At 43.7% G+C, this 22,850-nt stretch overlaps 1 protein-coding gene across 5 annotated transcripts in view; it reads left to right on the plus strand.

Annotated features, from left to right (window-relative positions):
• DOCK5 (dedicator of cytokinesis 5) overlaps window positions 1–22,850 on the plus strand; it is a 218,451-nt gene that overhangs the window by 110,022 nt on the left and 85,579 nt on the right. For all 5 annotated transcript variants that reach the window (XM_078445433.2, XM_078445432.2, XM_078445434.2 and 2 more), the window contains 8 exons: window positions 1,360–1,432; window positions 5,518–5,660; window positions 8,238–8,363; window positions 12,761–12,885; window positions 14,445–14,543; window positions 16,292–16,364; window positions 19,324–19,427; window positions 20,675–20,858. In XM_078445433.2, the coding sequence (XP_078301559.1) occupies window positions 1,360–1,432; window positions 5,518–5,660; window positions 8,238–8,363; window positions 12,761–12,885; window positions 14,445–14,543; window positions 16,292–16,364; window positions 19,324–19,427; window positions 20,675–20,858 (927 nt within the window). The remainder of the gene's footprint in view (window positions 1–1,359; window positions 1,433–5,517; window positions 5,661–8,237; window positions 8,364–12,760; window positions 12,886–14,444; window positions 14,544–16,291; window positions 16,365–19,323; window positions 19,428–20,674; window positions 20,859–22,850) is intronic.

A 22,850-nucleotide genomic window follows, 5' to 3' on the forward strand; every position in this document is an offset into this window, starting at 1 on the left:
AATGGGCCACAGAGATTTGAAAATCAAGCTTGAGGCTTGTGCTTGCTTTTCTGTTTCAGGGTGTGTGCGTGTGTGTGTGTGCGTGTGTGTGTGTGTGTGTGTGTGTGTGTGTGTGTGTGTGTGTGTATGCACGCATGCGCGTAAATGTAAGGCGAGAACAGTAGTAATTTACTCTGAGACTCGATGCCAAGAGGTTTGGGATAACTATGTGATGGCCTTGACAAAGAACTGCCTCTGGAAGGGGGTGTGCCAGACACAGATTTTTCAGTATTTTGTTTTTGTGTACAGTGTTTGCAGGGGTCTGTTAAGGACTGACAGCAAGTTGATGGCATGGCCCGCTTTTACCGCAGCCTTTCACCAATACTGTTACTTCCCAAGCCTAACACATTGTCATCCAGGTTGCTTTGAGAAGGCGTTTCCTTCCTTATCCCTCGTTTTTCAAATGAGAAAGGTCTCGTGTCTCAGTACTTCTTTTAATCTCCAAACAGGTTATCTGGGGAGTGGATTGTGAGCGTGCGCTTTATGGCCAGATTGTAATCCATTAACCAAGGGATCGCCTCTTGGCTGCGGGTCCTGCCTGGTTTGAGCAGCTGTAGAGTGGTCCGCTCATCAGTTCTCCGGGCAGCAAAGCTTTGTTAGCTTAAGTGATTTGGCCAGGTAGTAATCGCAGTTGGGTTCATACCCTGGCTTTACCACTTACGACTTCAGACCTAGGGCAAGTTACGTACCTTTCCTGTGCTCGGTTTCCTCATCTCTTAAAAGAGGGGCATAAAGTATCTGCATAAATAAGAAAATATATACAATAGGCTTAGAACAGTGCTTTATCAGTTACTCTTCTTGTGCACAAAGAAGCAAATCACCATATGATCTTCTGTTCTGTGTTGCTGGTGCCCTTGGCTTCCCTTTGTTTACATGGAAACCAGGTGCGACCACGTCAAGGCCAAGAGACAGGTGACCACTTCAAGTCATGAGTTTCTCAGGTCTTCATTCTGTTGACACTCCTGACGACAATCTGTGTTCCCCGTGCCTGGGAAACAGGCTTACCAACAAGTAATCCACTGGTTTAAATTTCTCCAGAACTGAGCGCTGGGTCTCATAGAAATTTCAAAAGCGGGTAATCTGCAGGATTGAGCAGAGCAAATCTAAATGCCTGCACGAGCTCCTGATGAATGAATTGTTCTGCAGGGTGGGTGCTGGGAATGATCGTTGGCAAAGACAGAAGTGTCCCTGCTCTGTATCTCTCTCTCTCTCTCTCTCTCTTTCTTTCTCGTGGCCTATGTTTGCAGATACTGTAATTTTCCATTGTAACGTACTGAAGCCTGAAGCAATTAAGTTCTTTAATTTTTATCTTTTTCCTAGTGATGGATATTACTGATATTATACATGGGAAGGTGGATGATGAAGAAAAGCAGCATTTTATCCCCTTTCAGCAGTAAGTACTGTGGCATTTATCCCGGGTGACTTGAGACCTGGAATAGTTCTTTGAATGATCTGTTAACACACAAGCAGGTGCTAGGAACCATTGCTCAGTTACAAAAGCAAAAGTCTCAAGCTGGGAGGTTGCGAGATAGAAGCTGACAGAAGACTTTATTCAAGGTCCTTTATGTTGGGGTCACACATAAGAGGGTAAACCTAACTTTCCCGATTCTACAGACAAGACCTTTGGAATATAAGGGGCAAATCTCTATTTGCACTAGAAACCCGAGAATGGTGCCATTTAAGCGTCAGGAAGGCCGAAGTATATTTGTACTTTGTCGTGTGGGATGAGTGTCATGGAATACAAGGCATCATGTAGGACAGCACAGGGCTTCTCTTGAGGTCTTGTCAGAGTGCAGAGCATGGTCTGGTAGGTGTGGAGGCTGCATCTGACAAGCTTCCGGATGCTTCTACCAGGCTGGAGACCAGGAGGGTGAAAGGCTGACCAACGCCTGGGCTCCTGCTGGCGAGGGAGAGCCAGCCTGGGAGTACATGGAAGGATTCCCTGGAGAGCTCCACTGAGGCCTCCAGAGCGAGCTTCAGGAGCTGGAGCCCTGGGTGGGCCACTGGGGAGCTGTTGGTCAGCAAAGGTCAACCCCCATCCATGACTCCGAAGAAGTATACGTGCGGACACCATTCCTGCCTCTAGCAGTCGTGGCTGCCTTGCCCCAGGTGCGGGCAGTGGTGGCCTGAATGAGGCCACGGACGATGCTGGCACTGACCCCTAACAGGGCAGTTGTGTCAGTGAGGGAAGGTGACTATCTCAGCCAGCCTACAGCTGCCAGAGCAGGTCAGCGGAACAACTGAGAATTCTGGAAACCAGCCCAAAGGCGTTTGAGTTAATATATGATTTAAAAAAAAAATAATAGTGCAGATCCATGGAGAAGTATGAACTACGCAGAAAGGAATTGTTTGACAAAATTAGCTCACCATTTATTAAGCTGAAGTCAGAACCTTGTCTCACATCTTGTGCTGGATGATTAAATTTATAAGTGTAAGAACTCAAATCTCAAAATATACAGGGAAATAGAAGTTTTATGTAATAGTGCCTTTTATGAATCAGACTCCAGAGATTTGACCAAAAAAAAAAAAAATTTTTGATAGGTTAAACCACCCCCAAATTTTAAATAACTTACATACAGAATAACATTTAGTAAAATCTTTGCAATGTGTATGAAAAAGAATGAGTATTGTTAATATATAAAGAATTAATAGTAGTAATTCATAAGGATATCAACAGAAAAGAATATGTGTGTGTATATATAGACACACAAATATGTACACATACACACACAGAAAGAAACGGCTTATAAATTCCTGGAGAATCAATGAAATGCAAAATAAATAAGGCGGTTTGGTACTGGGTTTGATCGAGTTTTAAAAATATATATAATATCCAGAGTTTGGGTGTAAGGAGATATGCAGTACTTATAAGAATATAAATTGTTATAGGGGCGCCTAGGTGGCTCAGTCAGTTAGGCGGCCGACTTCAGCTCAGGTCATGATCTCGCGGTCCGTGAGTTCTAGCCCCGCGTCGGGCTCTGTGCTGACAACTCAGAGCCTGGAGCCTGCTTCATATTCTGTGTCTCCCTCTCTCTGACCCTCCCCCGTTCATGCTCTGTCTCTCCCTGTCTCAAAAATAAATAAACGTTAAAAAAATTAAAAAAAAAAAAAAAAAAGAATATAAATTGTTACAGTGCATTAAAAGCCAAAGCCTCAAAATTTAGGTATTTCAAAGAATATACTCCATAATTAACAGTGGTTATTTCTTTTTTTTTTTTTTAATTTTTTTTTTTTAACGTTTATTCATTTTTTGAGACAGAGACAGAGCATGAACGGGGGAGGGTCAGAGAGAGGGAGACACAGAATCTGAAACAGGCTCCAGGCTCTGAGCTGTCAGCACGGAGCCCGACGCGGGGCTCGAACTCACGGACCGCGAGATCATGACCTGAGCCGAAGTTGGCCGCTTAACCGACTGAGCCATCCAGGCGCCCCAACAGTGGTTATTTCTGTTGAGTTAACCAAAGGTGCTTTTGTCCCATTTGTGTTTAACTCTGTGCTTCTATTTTTTCCCACAAAAATTACGTATTGTATGTAATTTTATTTAAAGTATAAAAATCTTTATCTTTCAGTTTAAGGCCCACCACTTTGGACCAGTTTCTAAATATAACAGTACCAATAGCTCATGCTAAGTAGCACTTCCTTCATCCAGAGGCTGCTATTAATACTTTTTAAAACATGCACTTATCTAGTACCTTACCACATATATACTGACGCTCCAAGAATGTGGTGAGGTGAATACTTTATGTAGCTTCATGCTAATATGAATTATGAGCTAACTTTCAAATTCATGAATGCTGATCCCACGATAATTATATACATACGTGTTCGAGTATATTAAATAATACATTAAATGTAATAAATATATCAAATGTAATTTTTATTAATACATTAAGTGTATTAATATATATGTATGTATATATATGTATGTATATATATATGTATATATGTATGTATATATGTATGTATATATGTATGTATAATCAAATATATGAACATACCTTAAACATTAATGAGTAAATGTTAAATGATATATAGAAAAAATATGAATATATATTTGAATATATTAAAACATGTATTTTACGTGTGATAAATATAAACAGCTCGCATGTCCACAGATGTTCCTGTTATATCCACCCATATGTAGATATGACGTATTTACCAAGGTTACCGCGAATCACTATTATATTTGCATTATGTCTTATGTGCGTGTTATATATGAGTATATACATTACATAATGGCAGCATGTATGCACGTGAAAGTTATTCTGTATGTTTGTTTCACTTCTGAGGTGGGTTTCTTCCTCTGGTTATGTGCCTCCCTGCCTCATTTCTGAGCCAGCTCCCATCCGGGAGCCACGTTGAAACAGCGAGCCCTGAAATGGCCTTCACTGTATAATAATATGCGCTTTGAGTTTCTGAGGAACCCAGACCTAATTTGATTACCACTCATTGTGCAGTCAGCAGCCACTGTAAAGCATTCCGGGATGCAAATCACAGTCTCCGGTGCTTGAACTCCTAAGATTTATGGCAAATGCTTTCATAACTTATCTCAAAAGCTTTATAGCATGTTATATTAGGGGAGTCTCCTATATGTCTCCTGCCAGTTCATCAAAGAGAAAGCCCTTTGAAAGCACCCACGCAGATCATAGCCACCTCGCTTTTCAGTGAGATACTGCTGTATGTTTCCCTGCAGCTATCAGGGTCCAGAACAGAGCCCCGCAGAGAACGTTGGCCTGCGTGTGGGCAAGAGAAGAAAACCACAGCAGAGAGAGAGAGACTCTTGTACTGTACTGGGCTGACCTGTAGTTCCTGAGAGTGCCCGGGGTGTCAGGACGGGCTGGTTTTGGCTCTTGGATCACCCTGTACGAGCTGCAGCCCGATGGGATCATTAAACTGAAACTTGTTTACTGCTGGCTGTGCCACTGTAACTCCAAATATAGTTTGTCATCACATGAGAATCTGAGAACACCGTCCAAAAGCTGCTGCGTGCATACTGCTCCTGTATGTTAAGTGTTGGCACCAGAGGGAGGCCTCGGGAGGCATATGATCTTGGCCCATCTCCTCACAGATGAGGAGACTGAGGCCCAGTTAGATGGAACCAGACCTGGAGGCCAGGTCTCCTGCCTCGTCCCCGTTTCTTCTTCGATTCCATTACATCAGCCTCTCCCAGCTCAGAAAGAACATTCGGCATTGCCTCTGATTTTGTTAACATTTGCCCATCAGTTTGGTTTTGTTGTTGTTGTTGTTCTTGGGGGAATTTGTTTTTCCTTTTTCCACTGGGGGCCTGTCTTAGGCACCAACGTCATCTTGGAAATGACCAAGCTGGGCACCCAAAGGAAAAATACAGGAAAGAGTCTTCAAGTTAGGTATGTCCAGTGTTTATAGCTGCAGATTGTTCCCATAGGACCCACCGTATCTGAAGCTGTTGCTACAGAAACTTCCGCCTTTTACCTACCCTCTCATTTCTGACTTTCCCAGAATTGCGATGGAAACCTATATCCGGCAGAGGCAGCTAATCATGTCGCCCCTGATAACATCCCATGTGATTGGGGAGAATGAGCCACTCACTTCAGTCTTGAATAAAGTGATAGCAGCGAAGGAAGTGAATCACAAAGGACAAGGTACAGCAGCCCTACGTACTAAGCTGGGAGTGGGCATTCGAGTTGAGCCCTTGGACTCCTGCCCTTTTGCGATATCTTTCTCTGATACAAAACAGCCCCTGCTGGGTGGGGATCGCTCACCTCAGCTTCCTGGTAAAGGCTTTTAACGCTGAAGAGCACAGAGGATGCATCCAGCGCCGAATCGGATCACAGCTATATTTTGTAAATTGTGTGAAACAAATTTTTATCCCGTGAGTCTTCTCTCAGTTTTGTCTGCCCCACAGTCCCAATGCTGACTCTAAGGTAAATGCACAAATTGAAGGAGGTTTGGGGAAAGTTATGTTCCACCCTGTGAATGTTCATCCCGTTACGTGACCTAAAAAGTAAGAGGGAAGAGACCAAAGTAATACAAATGAACAGATAATAATATGGAATAACGGGCCAGCTAGCCAAACATTTGATTGTTTTTAGAGCTTCCATTTATCATTCTTGTTGACACAGTTTTAGCTAAGAATTTCTCCTGGAAACTGCATTTTAAATTCAAATAATGAGAAAAACTAGTTAAAATTTCAAATTTCAAATACCAAGATGGAGATGATTGGGGATAATTTTGAAGATGGGGTCCTTTTTTTTTTTTTTTTTTTTTTTTAAACCACCCTGTGACTGTCTTCCGAAACGGAGGCAGTCAGGAAACACACTAATCATTATTTTCAGCATATTTAGTTTTCCATGTATTCACAGTTGTTCTGGGTGGGAAAGACATGTGAGGAATCATTAAGGAATCTGAAAACAAGTAATAAAATATATTTCTGTTGTTTTGGAACTCATCAGTGGCTGTTAATTAGCACAGTGCCTGCTGTGTGACCCGATATTTAAAAATCGGTACCTGTTTGAAAGGTGAAAAGTAAACTTCCGTAGTTCCCTTGCATTTAAACAAAAAATTACTTGGGGCACCTGGACGGCTTAGTTGGTTAGGCATCCAACTCTGGATTTCGACTCAGGTCATGATCTTGCAGTTGTGAGATCGAGCCCTGGGTCGGATTCTGCGCTGACAGCACAGAACCTGCCTGGGATACTTTCTCTCTCCCTCTGCCCCTCTCCCCCATTCATACTCTCTTTCTCTAAAATTTAAAAAAAAAAAAAAATTAAAAGTGAATTACGTAGGCTTCCCTACGTTTTTTTGAGTTTTCCTTCTTTGTTTTTATGAAGATAACAATGTCTCTCTTTTATTTTTTTTTAACATTTTATTTATTTTTGAGGGACAGAGAGAGAGACAGAGTGTGAGCAGGGGAGGGGCAGAGAGAGAGGGAGACATAGAATCCCAAGCAGGCTCCAGGATCTGAGCTGTCAGCCCAGACCCCGACGCAGGGCTCGAACCCATGAACCGTGAGATCATGACCTGAGCCGAAATCAAGAGTTGGGTGCTTGGGGCACCTGGGTGGCTTAGTCAGTTAAGCATCCAACTCTTGATTTTGGTTTAGGTCATGATCCCATGGTTCACGGGTTCGGGCCCTGCATCAGGCTCTGCGCTGACAATACAGAGTCAGCTTGGGATTTTCTCTGTCTCTCTCTCTCTCTCTCTCTCTCTGCCCCTTCACTTCCCCCTTTCTTGAAATAAATAAATAAACCTTAAAAAATTAAAAAAAAAAAAAAAAGAGTTGGGGGCTTAACTGCCTGAGCCACCCAGGCACCCCTCGCTTCTTTATAAATACCAAAACTTTCCATTTCTATGTAGATTGTTTTGTTCTGTATGATTTCTTCATTTGTCTCTATTCTTAGAAAAGAGGTTCATTTTACTTCCTTATTATATTAGGAATTTAGTTTAATGAAAATGGGAGGTGACAGATTTGTTTGATTCTCTTTTAAGTGGAAGTGAATTATTCCAGCATATTTATAAAATTGTTGCTTCTTTTTTTCAGGATTTTTATGCATCTTTTTTTTTTTTTTAATTTTTTTTTAACGTTTGTTTATTTTTGAGACAGAGAGAGACAGAGCATGAACGGGGGAGGGTCAGAGAGAGAGAGAAACACAGAATCTGAAACAGGCTCCAGGCTCTGAGCAGTCAGCACAGAGCCTGATGCGGGGCTCGAACTCATGGACAGTGAGATCGTGACCTGAGCTGAAGTCGGACGCTTAACCGACTGAGCCACCCAGGCGCCCCAGGATTTTTATGCATCTTTACTACATATGCATCTACTATATATACAACTACTATCTACTATGTATATATATACACTATATACTGTATATTTTAGTACTTAATCTAATTGTTTCCAGTGATTTAAATACCTTTTCTGCCATTAATACCACACTTTACTACAGCTCTATCTGTATTTTGGTATCTGATTGGGGATATCTTTACCCGTGCTCCTTCCCCCAGAGTAAACATCTGTTCACACCTCTGTCCAATTCTCGAGGAAGTCATGTGATTTTGATGGGAGTGTCGTTAAAATTATAAGTTAACTGGGGGAGAATTTACATTTTTCTAAGAAAGTATCTGTACATTCCTACAACACGTGTATTTTTCTCAGCTTTTCTATGTGGGTTTATGGTACAGATCATAAAGAGCACCAAAGTTTATGCTTTATTTCTTTCAAGGGCTTTGGATATCTTTGAAGCTGTTGCCAGGTGACCTTACACAGGTTCAGAAGAATTTTTCACATCTGGTGGATAGATCAACTGCAATCGCCCGAAAAATGGGCTTTCCTGAAATAATACTTCCAGGTAAAAAGCTTTGGCTTGATTCACCTGTGCTGCCTCCTCTGTTACTTCTAACAGGACAGCGAAGGCAACATAAGATCCCGCGTGACATTTCGTTACTGCATCCAACGGTGTCGAGACACTGGGAAATACATGTAGGGTTGCAGTGCCTTGTACCAACCTACCCAGTGCACAAGCCCGAGATAATGCTTCGAAACGTAACTCGGAATTTTCTGTTCCCTCTCTTCCTTTATGTTCCACATAAGCCCCTCTGAAATTCTCCCTGACTTCCCCGTTAAGGAGAGCTAATGAAAGCATAGGTCCTGCGCCCCCAGCGTGATCGGCTTCATCGCGTGGACCTTTCTCAGGATGACGTTCAGCCTTGTGGGCTGCTTGCCAGGGAACGGCAGCGAGGTACCTGCTCAGCCCCGACTCCGCGAGGCCCTTTGCCCCATTTGCTTAAGCTCCAACTGTGTGCTTGGCTCTCCCCGTACTTGTGGTGACAAGAATGTAAACATTCTGCGGTTTTCTTACTTGAGTTTCGTCTTTTTTGACACCACATATGGGTGAGATCTACATATGTGTTCTCTTGAATTCACTGACTGAAGCCATTTATTTCTGAATCTTTACAGTCATAAGGGGAAATCAGCGCAAGGACCTTAATATAAGATCTTTATATGTATATCCGTATAGGTATTCTCTGCATGCTCATCTCCATTCTGCAAAAGTGTTTTGTCTTCTTGTTTTAAAAAAAAAAAAGCAGTTTTGGTAATACTCCTCTCACTGAACGCCCTGTTACTCCTACAGCAAGAGCAAAGTCTGAAACAATGCAATGGAGTTTATTTGGGGGACAAGATGAATTTGTCTTTGAAATCTGGCTGGGAAGATTCTTGTCTCCTCTTTCTTTTTTTTTTTTTTTAGTTTTTTTTTTAACGTTTATTTATTTTTGAGACAGAGAGAGACAGAGCATGAACGGGGGAGGGTCAGAGGGAGAGGGAGACACAGAATCCGAAACAGGATCCAGGCTCTGAACTGTCAGCATGGAGCCTGATGCGGGGCTCGAACTCACAGACCGTGAGATCGTGACCTGAGCCGAAGCCGGCCGCTCAACCGACTGAGCCACCCAGGCGCCCCACTTGTCTCCTCTTTCTAACCAGTGGGATTGGTTCCTGACTGCCAGGGCTATAATAGACTTCAAAAAACCATCCAGGATAATGGCCACCAGACGCTGGTCTTTGGATCAAGCTCGTCAGGATCACCTGCTACAGGTTCCCAGCATTTTCCAGACTCTGATTCAGTTTGTAAGGCCCGGGCTCCCCAGGTGAGCCTGGTGACCGGCCAGGGTTGAGAAACAGAGGTCTAGACCCAAGTCCCCCACCTTGCGTCTCCTCATCTCCGTTTGGACAACCCGACTCTCCCCTCCAGCTATGGCGCCCCTCTCTGCCCTCATCTTCCCAGCCAGGTTCTTGGAAGCGGTTACGTACTCTCTATCTCTGGTTCTGCGTCTGCCGGTCACCCTTCCCCGGCACCCCCCGTCCTGTCCAGAGTGGCTGTCATTAGAGTCACCAAAGATTGCAGTGTCACTAAACCCCGTGGATATGTTTTTAGCCTACTGATTGTCTCTGGTGTTCTTAGCAGTATGTGACATTGTCTGCCTCTCCCTGTTGAGATGTTCCACCCTTCTCGTCAGAGACCCGCACTCTCCTCTTTTTGTCCATTCCCCTTTGCTGCCTTGTCATGTTCTGTTTTGCCTTTCAATGTTAAGAGCTCCTCAGTATTTGGTCCTTATGTCCCGGATTAGTTTGCTTGGGCCGCCATAATGAAGTACCACAGGCTGGGTGGCGAAAGCCTCAGACGTGTACTGTCTCACAGCTCTGGAGGCTGCACGTCCGAGATCAAGGGGTCATCAGGGTGGGTTTCAACCCTGAGGCCTCCCTGCTTGGCTTGGAGATGACCGTCTTCTCACTGTGTCCCCACATGGTCACCCCTGGGGGCTCTGTGTTGTGTGCTGATCTCATAAGGACACAAGTCCTGTTGGATTAGTGCCCACCATGTGACCTCCTTTTACCTTAATCACCTCTTTAAGGGGCTGACTCCAAATACAGTCACATTCGGAGGTGCTAGAGGCGAAGGCTTCGGCATATGAGTTGGGGGGGAGCAGTTCAGTCCGTGACAGGTATCTTTTCCTTCTCATACCTCCATTTTCTTCCCATGTGATCTCATCCACTCGTTTTGCCTCTGTGGATTCGTTGCCTCCGAATTCGTACCTCTGGCCTCAAGACTGCTTCTTTGAACTCCGGCCCCATAGACCCAACTACTTCCTGCCTCAGGACTTCCGTAGACACTGCTCCTACCCGGCTGGATCACTCTCCGCTCTTTAACTGGCTAGTTCTTCCTCACAGTCCCCACTTGGGCCTTGCAATCGTTTGCATGTAGACTGGCTCTTCTGTTGTGTTTTATCCAAGAGAATGGCACCCTCATCCACCCAGTTGCGCCAACAAGAAGCCTGAGACTCTCTTGAACCTCCCTTTTCCTTTATACCTCACGCAAAATTAGTGGCCAAGACTTTCCAGTCTTACCTTTGAAAGACCTCTCAAATCCACCCCCTTCTCCCTGTCTCCATTGCCACTTCCTTAGTTGTAGCTACTGCCATCAGTTCCCTGGGCCACCATATGTTTGGATAACAATCCTATGTCCACTGCCTCCGAACCTTTGCACGTGTTACTTGCTCTTCCCTTTTACCCTCCTCCCTCCAACATCCGTTCAGAGGAAAGATTTCCACACCTTCCAGACACAGTTGGGACTTAGTGTTATACCTTCATAGAGCCTGGCCTTTTCTTTCCTTTGTAGTGATGCATTTCATCATGTGGTTATCTGATCATGCTTCTCTCCCCCACTAGACTGGAGGAGGCTGTGTGAGAGCGAGGCTGGCGCATGGCTCACCACCGTCTCCCAAACGCTTAGCACAGCGCTTGCCACGGAGCAGGTGCCCGGTCGGTTTTTCAAATGAATAAATGAATAGCATCTCGTCCGATGATACTGTAATTTATTCAGCCAGCTGTCGATTGTTGGAAATTGAGGGTTTTCCAGGTTTTCACTTTTGGAAACAACACCACAGTGAAGATCCTTACAGACTTCTAAGATTTGTTTGCTCACATTCTCAATACTTTGGGATAAACATTACCAGTGAGCTTGCTTTGTCAGTTCAGGCTTTTAACACAAATTGTCACTTTGTCTACCGACACGGTGTGCACCATGAAGATTTCAAAGTGTGAAGGATGAATTAGCCCCCATTCCTTCACCTTAACCAACTGTGGGCAATACCTTCCTTTCTTCTAAGCAGATAAGAGATGAAAATGAAAAGTGCTCCAAATGTGCACCCCCCATTTTCTTCTAGGGCTGGAAGGTTTCATTTTTTTATACTGGAAGGCAGTTTAATATTAGTATAGATTTTAGACTGATTGAGCAACACCTAGTCTTCCCGGTCAGAAACTTGATACACCTTTCATTCATTCTAGGTTTTGTTCAAGCATCTCAAGAATATTTAATTTGCTTTCTCTGTGGGGGCTCTTCACTTGCTAATTAACTAATTTTTTAAAATGTCGTGCTGGGTAACCAAGAAGACGCCAAGCAGGAATTTTTCTGATAGTGTAAAAATAGTGACACTTATTGAATAATGACACTTAAAAATAATGACACTTATTAACTAATGATTTAAATAAGTGTATTCTATAGGCTTTTAGGAATAGTGTCTATCTCATCAAGAGTATTATATAGATTAAATAAATGATTGCCTAGAAGACACTCTGAACAGTGCCCAGGGACATAGTGAGCAGCCAATAAATACTAGCCTTCCTGATGATCAGATGTGTTAAAATAACAAACTTCAAGGCATTATTGAAAAAACTACCCCGCTGTAACCTCAAAATACATTGTGTGCTTATCATTAGACAGCAGTGGTTAAGAAAGAGGACAAAGGATGGCCATTAAAAAGAGTTCATTAAAAGAAAATGAATTAAAAAAAAAGAATTTTTAATTAATTAATTAAAAAAAAATTTAAATCCAAATCAGTTAACATAGTGTAATAATGGTTTCAGGAGTAGAATTTAGTGATTCATCCCTTACATACAACACCCAGTGCTCATCCCAACCCGTGCCCTCCTTAATGCCCCTCACCCATTTAGCCCCCCAAAAAGAGTTCATTTTCAAACACGGCATTTCAAAACCACTTTGGTAGGTATGGAAAGGTGGGATGAGGGAAGCTGAATAGGGCAATACACGTAAAAACTTCTGCGATATGAATGGCTCTCTATAAAGTCAGAAAGCTTCATAGTTTATTTGTATTTTATATCTCCTTACATCCTGAAAGTTACAAGTGACTTCTGTCAGCACCGCTCATAGGATGGGTTGTGCCGTTGCAGGCGATGTACGGAATGATATTTATGTCACCCTGATCCACGGCGAGTTTGACAAAGGGAAAAAGAAGACGCCGAAGAACGTGGAGGTGACCATGTCTGTGTACGACGAGGAGGGCAAACTCTTAGAGGTATGGGGGACTGCGCCGAAATCCTGCTCCCATCACACACGTCTTTACAACAACGGCGGGCTTCGACCTGACGTGGCTTGTTCTCCACAGGAACGTGCATTTGGCTTTTCATAAGGAAAAAATAGGAAACCTGTTAAATTTGTGATTAGTAATGGCCGACTTTACTGATAAACCCACGTAGACTCTGCTTTTCGTTGTTTCTCCTGTTCTAAGAAGTGCCTCAAGCCGCTAATGGTTTCAGGTGTATGCCTTTGCTCCAGAAGTTCTATATCGTTTCCAAGGTATACGGCCACTTTCAAGCCCGGTAGGTTCCTGTGGGGCTTGAGCGAAGGCCCAGAAGGCCCTGAAGGACACATTCCTCTATGGAGTAGAGAGTACTGTGTTAGAGGGGCTAACAGTGCGGTGGGGCCCTGGTACAGGGATGACTTATGTGTGCTGTTGATGGGGCCCTTGAGCCCCATGACTTCAGGTGCACAGCTTCTCCTGACTGCTCACTTCACAGCTTTGCTAACCAGCTCAGAAAGTGCCCCCTTTGAGGCCTGGCTCTACTGAACCGAGTGGCTCATTACTAGGAGACAGAGAGCCCTGAGTTTTAGTGAACACGCTGTACCTGCACAGCAGGTCCTTAAAGCAGAGCGTAGACAGGACCTCACACACCGGCGTGTCTGCACCCGTGCCGTAGCTCTTGGTCACTCTCGCTGTGCCTCTGCTCTCTGGGAGGGGAGCGGAGGGAAGGAGAAGGTATGGCTGCAGAGGAGAAGGCAATAAACGTTGCAGCAAAGAGCAGTGTTAGGGTGGTGTTGGGTCCCTTAGTGACAACCACAGTTATATACCTAGACCCTCAAAGAAAGTGGTAGAAACTCATTCTTGCCCTAGCCTTCAGCCCCCAGATGTCATCGGCTGATATGTGCCTACATAAGGCGTGTGTTGGCCACATGGAGGATAGAGGGCTCACGCATGGTTCGTTTCCTAGATAAAATTATCCCCCTTTAGTATTTCCCCCCAAAATACAAACACATGGATCCAAAGGGATGTATGCGCCCCTGTGTTTATGGCAGCATTATTTACAATAGCCAAATTAAGGAAATGGCCCAAGTGTCCGCTGACTGACGAATGGGTGAAGAAGATATGGCATATATATACGACGGAGTATCATTCAGCCATTAAAAAGAATGAGATCTTGGCCATTTGCAAGCACATGGATGGAGCTAGAGAGTATAAGGCGAAGGAAAATAAGTCAGTGAGAGAAAGACAAATACCATATGATTTCACTCATGTGTGGAATTTAGGAAACAAAACAAACGAGCCAAGGGGGAAAAAAGGAGAGTGACAAACCAGGAAACACCTTCTTAACCATAGAGAACAAACCGGCAGGGATATGGGTGGGGGATGGATGACGTAGGTGATGGGGATTAAGAGTAGACGTATCATGCGCATTATTGTGTAGAAGTGTTGAATCACTGTGCTGTGCACCTGAAACTAATAGAGCGCCATGTTAACTCTGCCGGAATTAAAATGAAAACATTCTCCCCTTTTCATTTTTTTCGTTCCATCCAAAGAAAGCCATTCATCCTGGTGCTGGATATGAAGGCATTTCAGAGTACAAATCAGTGGTCTATTACCAAGTCAAGCAGCCCTCTTGGTATGAGACCGTCAAGGTGAGACGCGCCATTTGCAATCTCTAGCATACATGAGACCTTCTTTAGGTCCCTTTCTTCTTTTTACTCATAAATCAGGTCTTCTGTATCCTAAAGTTTTAGATAGGTTGCCTGCGGTGTCCTATGAGAAATGAATCGATGCGATTCTGTACGAGAGTATCTGTAACCCTGGATTCTTAAATAACATTCTTACTGATAAATGGGTAGGAATTTGACTGGGGAAGCTTGTAGTTGTAATGATGTAACAGGCTGCCAAGATGGTCCAACACCAAATGGAAATTTTCACTCTCTGTAAGCCGTTGCCTAACATCTTTTTTCTTCTTGGCCTCTGACCAAGTTTTCTGGGCCTCTTCTCAATTTAAATATGTGTATTACAAATTCCCAAGTGCTTTTCAGATAAGTCATCTCCTGTGAGTCGCCTAATAGCCCTCTGGCTGAAACAAGCAGTGTTGCAACACCCTTTCTGATTAGACTCAAAAATGCCAGGTGACTTTCCAAGATCCTGTAACTGCTTAGTGTCCAAACCTAAATTGGAGCCCACTTCTTTTGAATCCCAGGCTCCATCAGGTCTTTCGGATTGTCAAAGTCTTACGAGGTCTCCATAGAAAACTCAAAAGGAAAAAAAACTGCACTAACATCTCAATTCAGAAGTAACCATTTTCCACAGTTTTATATAATTCATTTGTTTTGGGTTGTGGTGTTTATAACAGGTTTATAGTGTGCTTTTTATTTAAAAAAATTTTTTTAATGTTTATTTATTTAAGAGGGAGGGAGGGACAGAGCATGAATGGGGAAGGGGGCAGAGAGAGAGGGAGACACAGAATCAGAAGCAGGCTCCAGGCTCTGAGCTGTCAGCACAGAGCCCGGCGTGGGGCTCAAACCCACAAGCCGCGAGATCATGACCTGAGCTGAAGTCGGACACTCAACTGACTGAGCCACCCAGGCGCCCCTATACTGTGCTTTTTAAAACTACTTATCTCAAGGGGCACCCGGGTGGCTGAGTAGGTTAAACGTCTGACTCTTGGTTTCGGCTCAGGTCATGATCTCATGGTTCGTGGGTTCAAGCCCTGCCTTGGGCTCCACACTGAGATTGAGATTCTCTCCTCTCTCCACCCCTCCCCTACTTGCGTGCTTGCCCTCTCTCTCAAAATAAATAAACTTAAAAAAAAAAAACTACTTATCTCGAGGCATTGAAAGTTCTTTAGAAATGGATTTCTAGATACTTACGTAATGTTCCATTATATAATCATGCCATAATTTATTTAACTATTTGCCATAAATTCTCTGCTCTTTTTATGGCCGTGTACTTCTCTTTTCCTCTGTCCCCTCTATATATGTAAACAGCAAAAGACTCCTTGTCCCCAGCATTTTACCTTTTCCTTCTGTTACAGGCCCTAATTTTTACCATATCAGTATATACCTTGCAGGCTGGAAGTTCCTGTATAGACCCCAAGTACTGATCTTTTTCCTCTGAAGTATTTCCTCTTTCATACTTGAGAAAGTTGAAGAAACTTGTAATATCCCCATTCTCAGAACCCACAATAGGCAGCGAAGATGGTTTCTCTTGAAATTTTTCTAAGTTTTGAATATAACTAAATCTGCGTTGAATGGAAGCTTCCTCCAAATCTTACTCTATAGGAATTAGTGCTGCAATCAGACACTAAAAATGAGCCTGATTTTTAAAAACGAGGCATGAGTGCAACACATTATGTACATGTAAACTGGTAGTTTTTTTTATTATTATGCAGGTATCCATTGCTATAGAAGAGGTTACTCGCTGCCATATAAGATTTACCTTCCGACACAGATCATCTCAGGAATGTAAGTATCAGAAGCTCTAAAATGTGTTTCTGTTGAAATATACATATAGTATACGTGTGTGTGTATGTGTGTGTGTGTGTGTGTGTGTGTAAGAAATGTATTTCTGTTGAAATATACGTATACGTATATATATATTTACACATATATATGTATACGTATACGTATATTTACTATTTACAATATACAATTTACAATAGTAAATATACGTATACGTATACGTATATTTACATATATATACATATACGTACATTTACTATTTACAATATACAATTTACAATAGTAAATATACGTGTACACATACGTATATTTACATATATATACGTATACGTACACGTATATTTACTATTTACAATATACAATTTACAATAGTAGATATACGTGTACGCATACGTATATTTACATATATATACGTATACGTATATCTACTATTTACAATATACAATTTACAATAGTAGATATACGTATACGTATACGTATATTTACATATATATGTATACGTATACGTATATTTACTATTGCTTGACAACACTTTTGTGGTTCTGGTGAGCGAAGTCCTTGGAAACTAGATACTTAGCATCATTACTTCAGTCAGGATTCACTTGTGCTAAGGAAATCAGAAAAATGGACTTTTCTGGGCTTCCAAGATGTGTGTTTATTGTTCTGTATAAGAAGGTCCCCGAAATGTGTTCTGTGAATACTGAGGTTCTGTATCATGCTAATAGATGCTCTATGGCAAAAAGGGTTTCCCAGTCAAATGGGAACAGGAAATGCTGTATATTCTATCTCTGCCTTAGACGTTCACAGTGTATGTTGCCATATTGCTGAGAAGTCCCGCAGCAAGGAAACCTGTTGATCTGTTGTCGCCCCAGATAAACTCTTTTCATGGAAAAACTTTTTCAAGCTTTAGATCATAGCTCATGAAATGACTGCTCGAAAGTGTAAACAGAGAACAAAATTGATTATTTTCAGACTGATCATAAAATTTCTGGAAATGTCTTATTCTCATCCAGCACCACATAAACATGCAATTCTTCATTCCAGACTGAATTTCCTGAACACCCTCCACAAACCAGGCTGCAGGCCAGGCCCTGCATCCATGATAGGTCATGGGTAGTGCTCTGAAGTCTCTGTTGGCCCGGGTAGGACGATGAACAATCAAACAGACGATTAAGGTCAGAACATTGTGGTAAATGCTCCCCTAGCAAAGAGTTGTGAGGGAGCACGTCGCATAGTATCCAACGCCGTCTGGGATTTGCGCGTAAGATTTCTACCTCCTCACCAAGGCTTGAAGGTGTAGGAATCGAAGTCAGCCCACTCAAGAGTGACGATAGAGAAATGTGTTTGAAACCCACAAAGTGAACGCAGCAGGCTGAAGTCAGAACAGGGGGAGCGGTCATAAAATTGGGTCGAACCCCATGAAGTTGCTGTTTTTTTGTAGGTCAGTGTCAAATAGTCAAGTATCAGCAATTTCATACAGCTCTACATAATACTGAGCTAGGATTTATCAAGCCCTTAGTTTCTACAAGACACTAAATGAATCTATTTGCATACTGTTTAGTGTCCCCAGTAAACTGATAAGATACATACTGCTTTTATCCACATGTATACAGAAAAGAAGGTGAGTACAGAGAAATTAGATACTTGCCCAGGATCACAGGGCTAGGAAGTGAGAGAGCCCAGCTTAACAGACAACCTCAGCAACCCGAATTCAAGCCGGCTGGAGCCACATCGTGCGGGTTGAAGGTTATGTTGACCCATATTACGGAGGTGCCATTAAAAGGTTTTTGTGGTTTGATACATGTTTATAACAACTTTATTCATAATCTCCCCAAATTGGGAATGTTGTAAATTTGCCTCATGGCTCCCACCAGGAGAATGGATAAACAAATTTGCAAATGTAGTCATATAGTGGATTACGGCTCACTCAATCTAGGGGCACATAGCCCCAGCACACCTCAGAGTTGTGCCCTTGATGAGAACAGGCCAAAGGTTGCCCCAGCCATCGGCACCTAACTAGGGGGCACCGTGAGCTCAGAGGCCAGCACCTAAAGATCTGGAGGGAGGTGCTCTGCTTTCTTGGGGAGACTGGACTCTCCTGGCACCTGGATTAGTATCTTAGAAGTAAGAGGTGGCATCATAAAACCTTGGAGTGTGATTAATACTTCACTGAGTCTGTCTTAAAGCAACAGAAGTGAGATATCTCATGAAGGTGTTTTGGAGCAGGGAGTCTCTCTGACGGTAGGGTAGATAAGGTGTTGAGTGGAAAAGGACTGCTTGGAAAGATCCTCTAGAAATATATAGGGAAGAGTTGGAGTGCCTGGGTGGCTCAGTCAGTTAAGCGTCTGACTTCAGCTCAGGTCATGATCTCACGGTTTGTGGGTTCGGGCCCCGCATCGGGCTCTGTGCTGATGGCTCGGAGCCCGGAGCCTGCTTCAGATTCTGTGTCTCCCTCTTTCTCTGCCCCTCCCCAACTCATGCTCTCTCTCTCTCCCCCCCACCTCTCTCTCTCACACTCTCAAAAATAAATAAACATTTAAAAAAAAAGAAATCTAGGGAAGAGTTGAACAGAACCAGGGTGGGAACAGAAGGGATGGAGAGAAAAGGTGCAGGTTTCAGAGGTATTCAGAACTGGGAGTTGACACTGGGGTGGACTCAATGTCGATATCCACGTTTCTGATTTAGACGATTGGCTAGTTGCTGGTCTCATTCATTTGCAAATGTAGGAAAAAAAAAAAAAACTTCCGTGGAGGTACCAGAAGCTTTCACTTTGGGGAATATTTCCTTTGAGGAGCCTGTGCCACGCACAGTACCTGTGACTTATTGTAGCTTGCTGAGCAGTGTCGATTATAGCATGATTGGATATCACCCCCCTGGAGCAAAATGTGAAACCATCCATCATAGACATCACTTCCTGGTATCTTGCTGGACTGCTCAGACATGTTTATTTTTGTCTTTTCAGCCAGAGATAAATCAGAGCGAGCCTTTGGCGTGGCCTTCGTGAAACTGATGAACCCGGATGGCACCACGCTGCAGGATGGGAGGCACGATCTGGTGGTTTATAAGGTGGGGCTAATAGAACAAGGCTCAGAAAACTACTTAGGAAGTATTCACCCCCTCTGAAGTTGGTTCAGAATTATGCATATAAACATCGGAAACTTCCCTAGAGGGAGAAGTGTGTGTCCCTTCAAGTCTAGAAAAACCAGAGGACTCTGGTCACTCCAGCTGCGTGGTCTCTCCCATCCCCTTTCTGGAAGGAGTGTATCGTATTATTGTAAGTCCTCTAGAGGACACCTCTCCCTGTCCTGCAGATGGTGTTCTGTGGCCGTGAACAGTTGAGGGCTGCCTCCCGCCTCTCCCCTGCATCGTCCCATGTGGAACAGTTGCACTGTTGGGCTTTGGTTAGAGTATGGTGGGCATGGGAGGATGTGGTTTCCATATCACCGAGAGCCAAGCACCATTTCTCTGCGAGGGGACCTTGCTTCCTTCCCCAGCAGCGTGGTCCTCATTCTTTAACTGCTACAGAATTATCCCTTCTACTGAGATTTTACACTCGGAAGCAGATGTGGGAAGGTCTCATTTATCTAACAATATCACAGAGTTGGTACCTTCTTTGAGATGCATCTGCCTGGGTTGTTTGTTTTTTTAAGTTTATTTATTTATTTTTGAAAGAGAGAGAGAGAGAGAGAGAGTAGGGGAGGGGCAGAGAGAGAGGGAGGAGGAGAAAATCCCAAGCAGGCTCTGCACTGCCAGTGGGACTTGAACTCACAAACCGTGAGATCATGACCTGAGCAGAAATCAAGAGTGGGATGCTTAACTGACTAAGCCACCCAGGCGCCCCTGCCTGGTTGTTTTGTTTTTTGTTTTGTTTTGTTTCGTTTTGTTTTGTTTTGTTTTTTTCTTTTAAAGAGCTCCTTAGTTCACAGATGGTTTTGGAAGGCATGGCAAACTATTTCTTCCCAGTGAATCCAGTCAACCCATCAACCCAGTGAGGTAGAATTGTGACCAGTTACAGGTTCAAGAAAATGAAATCCAACCTCATTCTTTAATATTTATTTATAGCAGAGACCTAGGATGTTCTCAGTTTGTATTTCACAACTCACTCCATTTTTATTCAGTGTTGAAATTATTTCTGGGCTTAAACCCTGGAAGAATATCACAGTTGTCTTAGAGTTGGAGGGAATGTACGTATAATTCGATAAAGCCTTGTTCCGCACCCTGGAGATGCATCATGCTCATGGTAGAAACTATTTTTATTCGCATCTACGAGATTTTGCCCAACATTTGGTGTTCCTATCATGCTTCCTTTTCAGGGTGACAACAAGAAAATGGAAGATGCTAAACTCTACCTGACCCTGCCTGGAACCAAGGTAGAGATGGAAGAAAAAGAGCTCCAAGCATCCAAAACCCTGGCCAACTTGGCCCCAACCAAGGATAGCACGAAAGACAGCTTTCAGATTGCCACCCTCATTTGCTCCACAAAGCTCACCCAGAACGGTAGGTGCGGTTACCATAGGGACACCACAGTGAGTTGTCTGTTTGGCCGCCCTGGGCTCTTTGTTAGACCCAGGGGGCTAAACCACATGGGGCTGCGTCTTCTGAGGTGGAGTGGGAGGTGCTTTGGATTCCTCTCTTTGTTCTTCACTTGGCGTTGTGGGTACTACTGGTCACATAGCTAATGCTCTTTCTGAGGTTATCTTGCCTATCATTCAAATAGGATGAAAAGTATCTTGGTAGGGTTTTTTGTTTTTTTTTTTTTTACATTTATTTATTTTTGAGAGACAGAGTGAGACAAAGTGAGAGTGGGGGAGGGGCAGAGAGCGAGGGCGACACAGGATCGGAAGCAGGCTCCAGGCTCTGAGCTGTCAGCACAGAGCCCGATGCGGCGCTTGAACCCGCAGACCGTGAGATCATTCATGACTTGAGCCAAATTCGGGCGCTCAACCGACCGAGCCACCCAGGCGCCCCTTGGTAGTTTTTAATATCATAAAACCCCTAAGTGTATTCATCGACAGAGGCTGAAAAATTGTAGAAGTCTTACTTTTCCTTCCTTCAGGGCAGCAAAGAACTCTACTAAGGTACTCTGTATAATAGATGAAACAACAAATGTTGGTAATAAGTGGGGGAGGATACTGGCAGAGAAGAAGAACCAGTCTCCTACCCAAACAGGTATGGCCAAGGGCAGGGAGGGTTTCCTGTCAGAATTCCATCCGCCCCCCCCCACCCCGCCTCCCCCCATAGAGCCTCCTCTTTCCCACTTTTTTTCCCAAGCAGTGAGGGACTTATCATTAAGTAGGCCGGATGGTTCAAATTCACTTTATTCCTTTTTGAAACCTCTGGTATCAGTTTTAACGTCTCTGTATATGATGGCATTTCTCATTCGCTTAACTTAGGTTATGTGTAAGGAGTTCTGCTGAGCAGAGTTAGGCGAGAATTAGGAACTCCGGAAACGTGCCGTAGAAATCCTATAGCCCCTGTGACGTATAGAGGATTAGTCCCTTTGGCCTCTTAGAAGATTTGGGAGAGGAACACGGCCAGGGCTCTGCCTTACAGAAGTGCTCAGGGGTAGACAAAACAGTTTAGACATAAGGTACACTCAGGGATCAGATGTTGGCCGGTCCTTAGAAAGAGAGGGTCAGTAGTGTTTGTTTTGATGAAGCGTGGTTGGCTAGAGAATATAGATAGGATTTCAACTTGGACGAGTGGCCAGACTCAACAGAGTGAAGTGCAGAGCCGGGACATATGGGAAAGTGAAAACACACTCACCAAGAATTAAGCCAGAAAAAAAAGGCAGAACTGCAGAGACAGTGAAAAGCTTCACGGTGGCAAAGGCCCCGAGGAGAGAAGGAGGGAGGAACAGGCAGAGCACAGGGGGTTTTGGGGGCGGTGAAACCAGGCTATATGATACCGTGATGGCTACGTAGATGCGTGTCAAAACCCACAGAAGGTACTACACAGAGTAAACCCTAAATGTTAACTGTGGGCTTTAGTTAATATACTGTATTCATATGGGGTCATTAATTATACCGAGCATACCACAATAATACAGAATGCTAGGGGCGCCTGGGTGGCTCAGTCGGTTGGGCGTCCGACTTCAGCTCAGGTCATGATCTCGCGGTGTGTGAGTTTGAGCCCCGCGTCGGGCTCTGTGCTGACAGCTCAGAGCCTGGAGCCTGTTTCAGATTCTGTGTCTCCCTCTCTCTCTCTGACCCTCCCCCGTTCATGCTCTGTCTCTCTCTGTCTCAAAAATAAATAAACGTTAAAAAAAATTAAAAAAAAAAATACAGGATGCTAGTAGGGGAAGTCGGGGAGCACTGAAAGGGGATGGGGGAACTGTCTGTAGTTTGTACTTAGTTTTTCAGTGACCCTAAAGCCGCTCGGGAAAGCAAAGTCTTTTTATTGAGAAAAAGAAACAGCAAGCAAGCCAGAAAACATTCCTAGCTTCAGAGACGATAGGACAGTATTACATCAGTGGCACGATCCTTCTTA

The sequence above is a fragment of the Panthera onca genome, chromosome B1 (assembly GCF_046562875.1).
Source record: "Panthera onca isolate mPanOnc1 chromosome B1, mPanOnc1 haplotype 2, whole genome shotgun sequence".
Taxonomy (NCBI): domain Eukaryota; kingdom Metazoa; phylum Chordata; class Mammalia; order Carnivora; family Felidae; genus Panthera; species Panthera onca.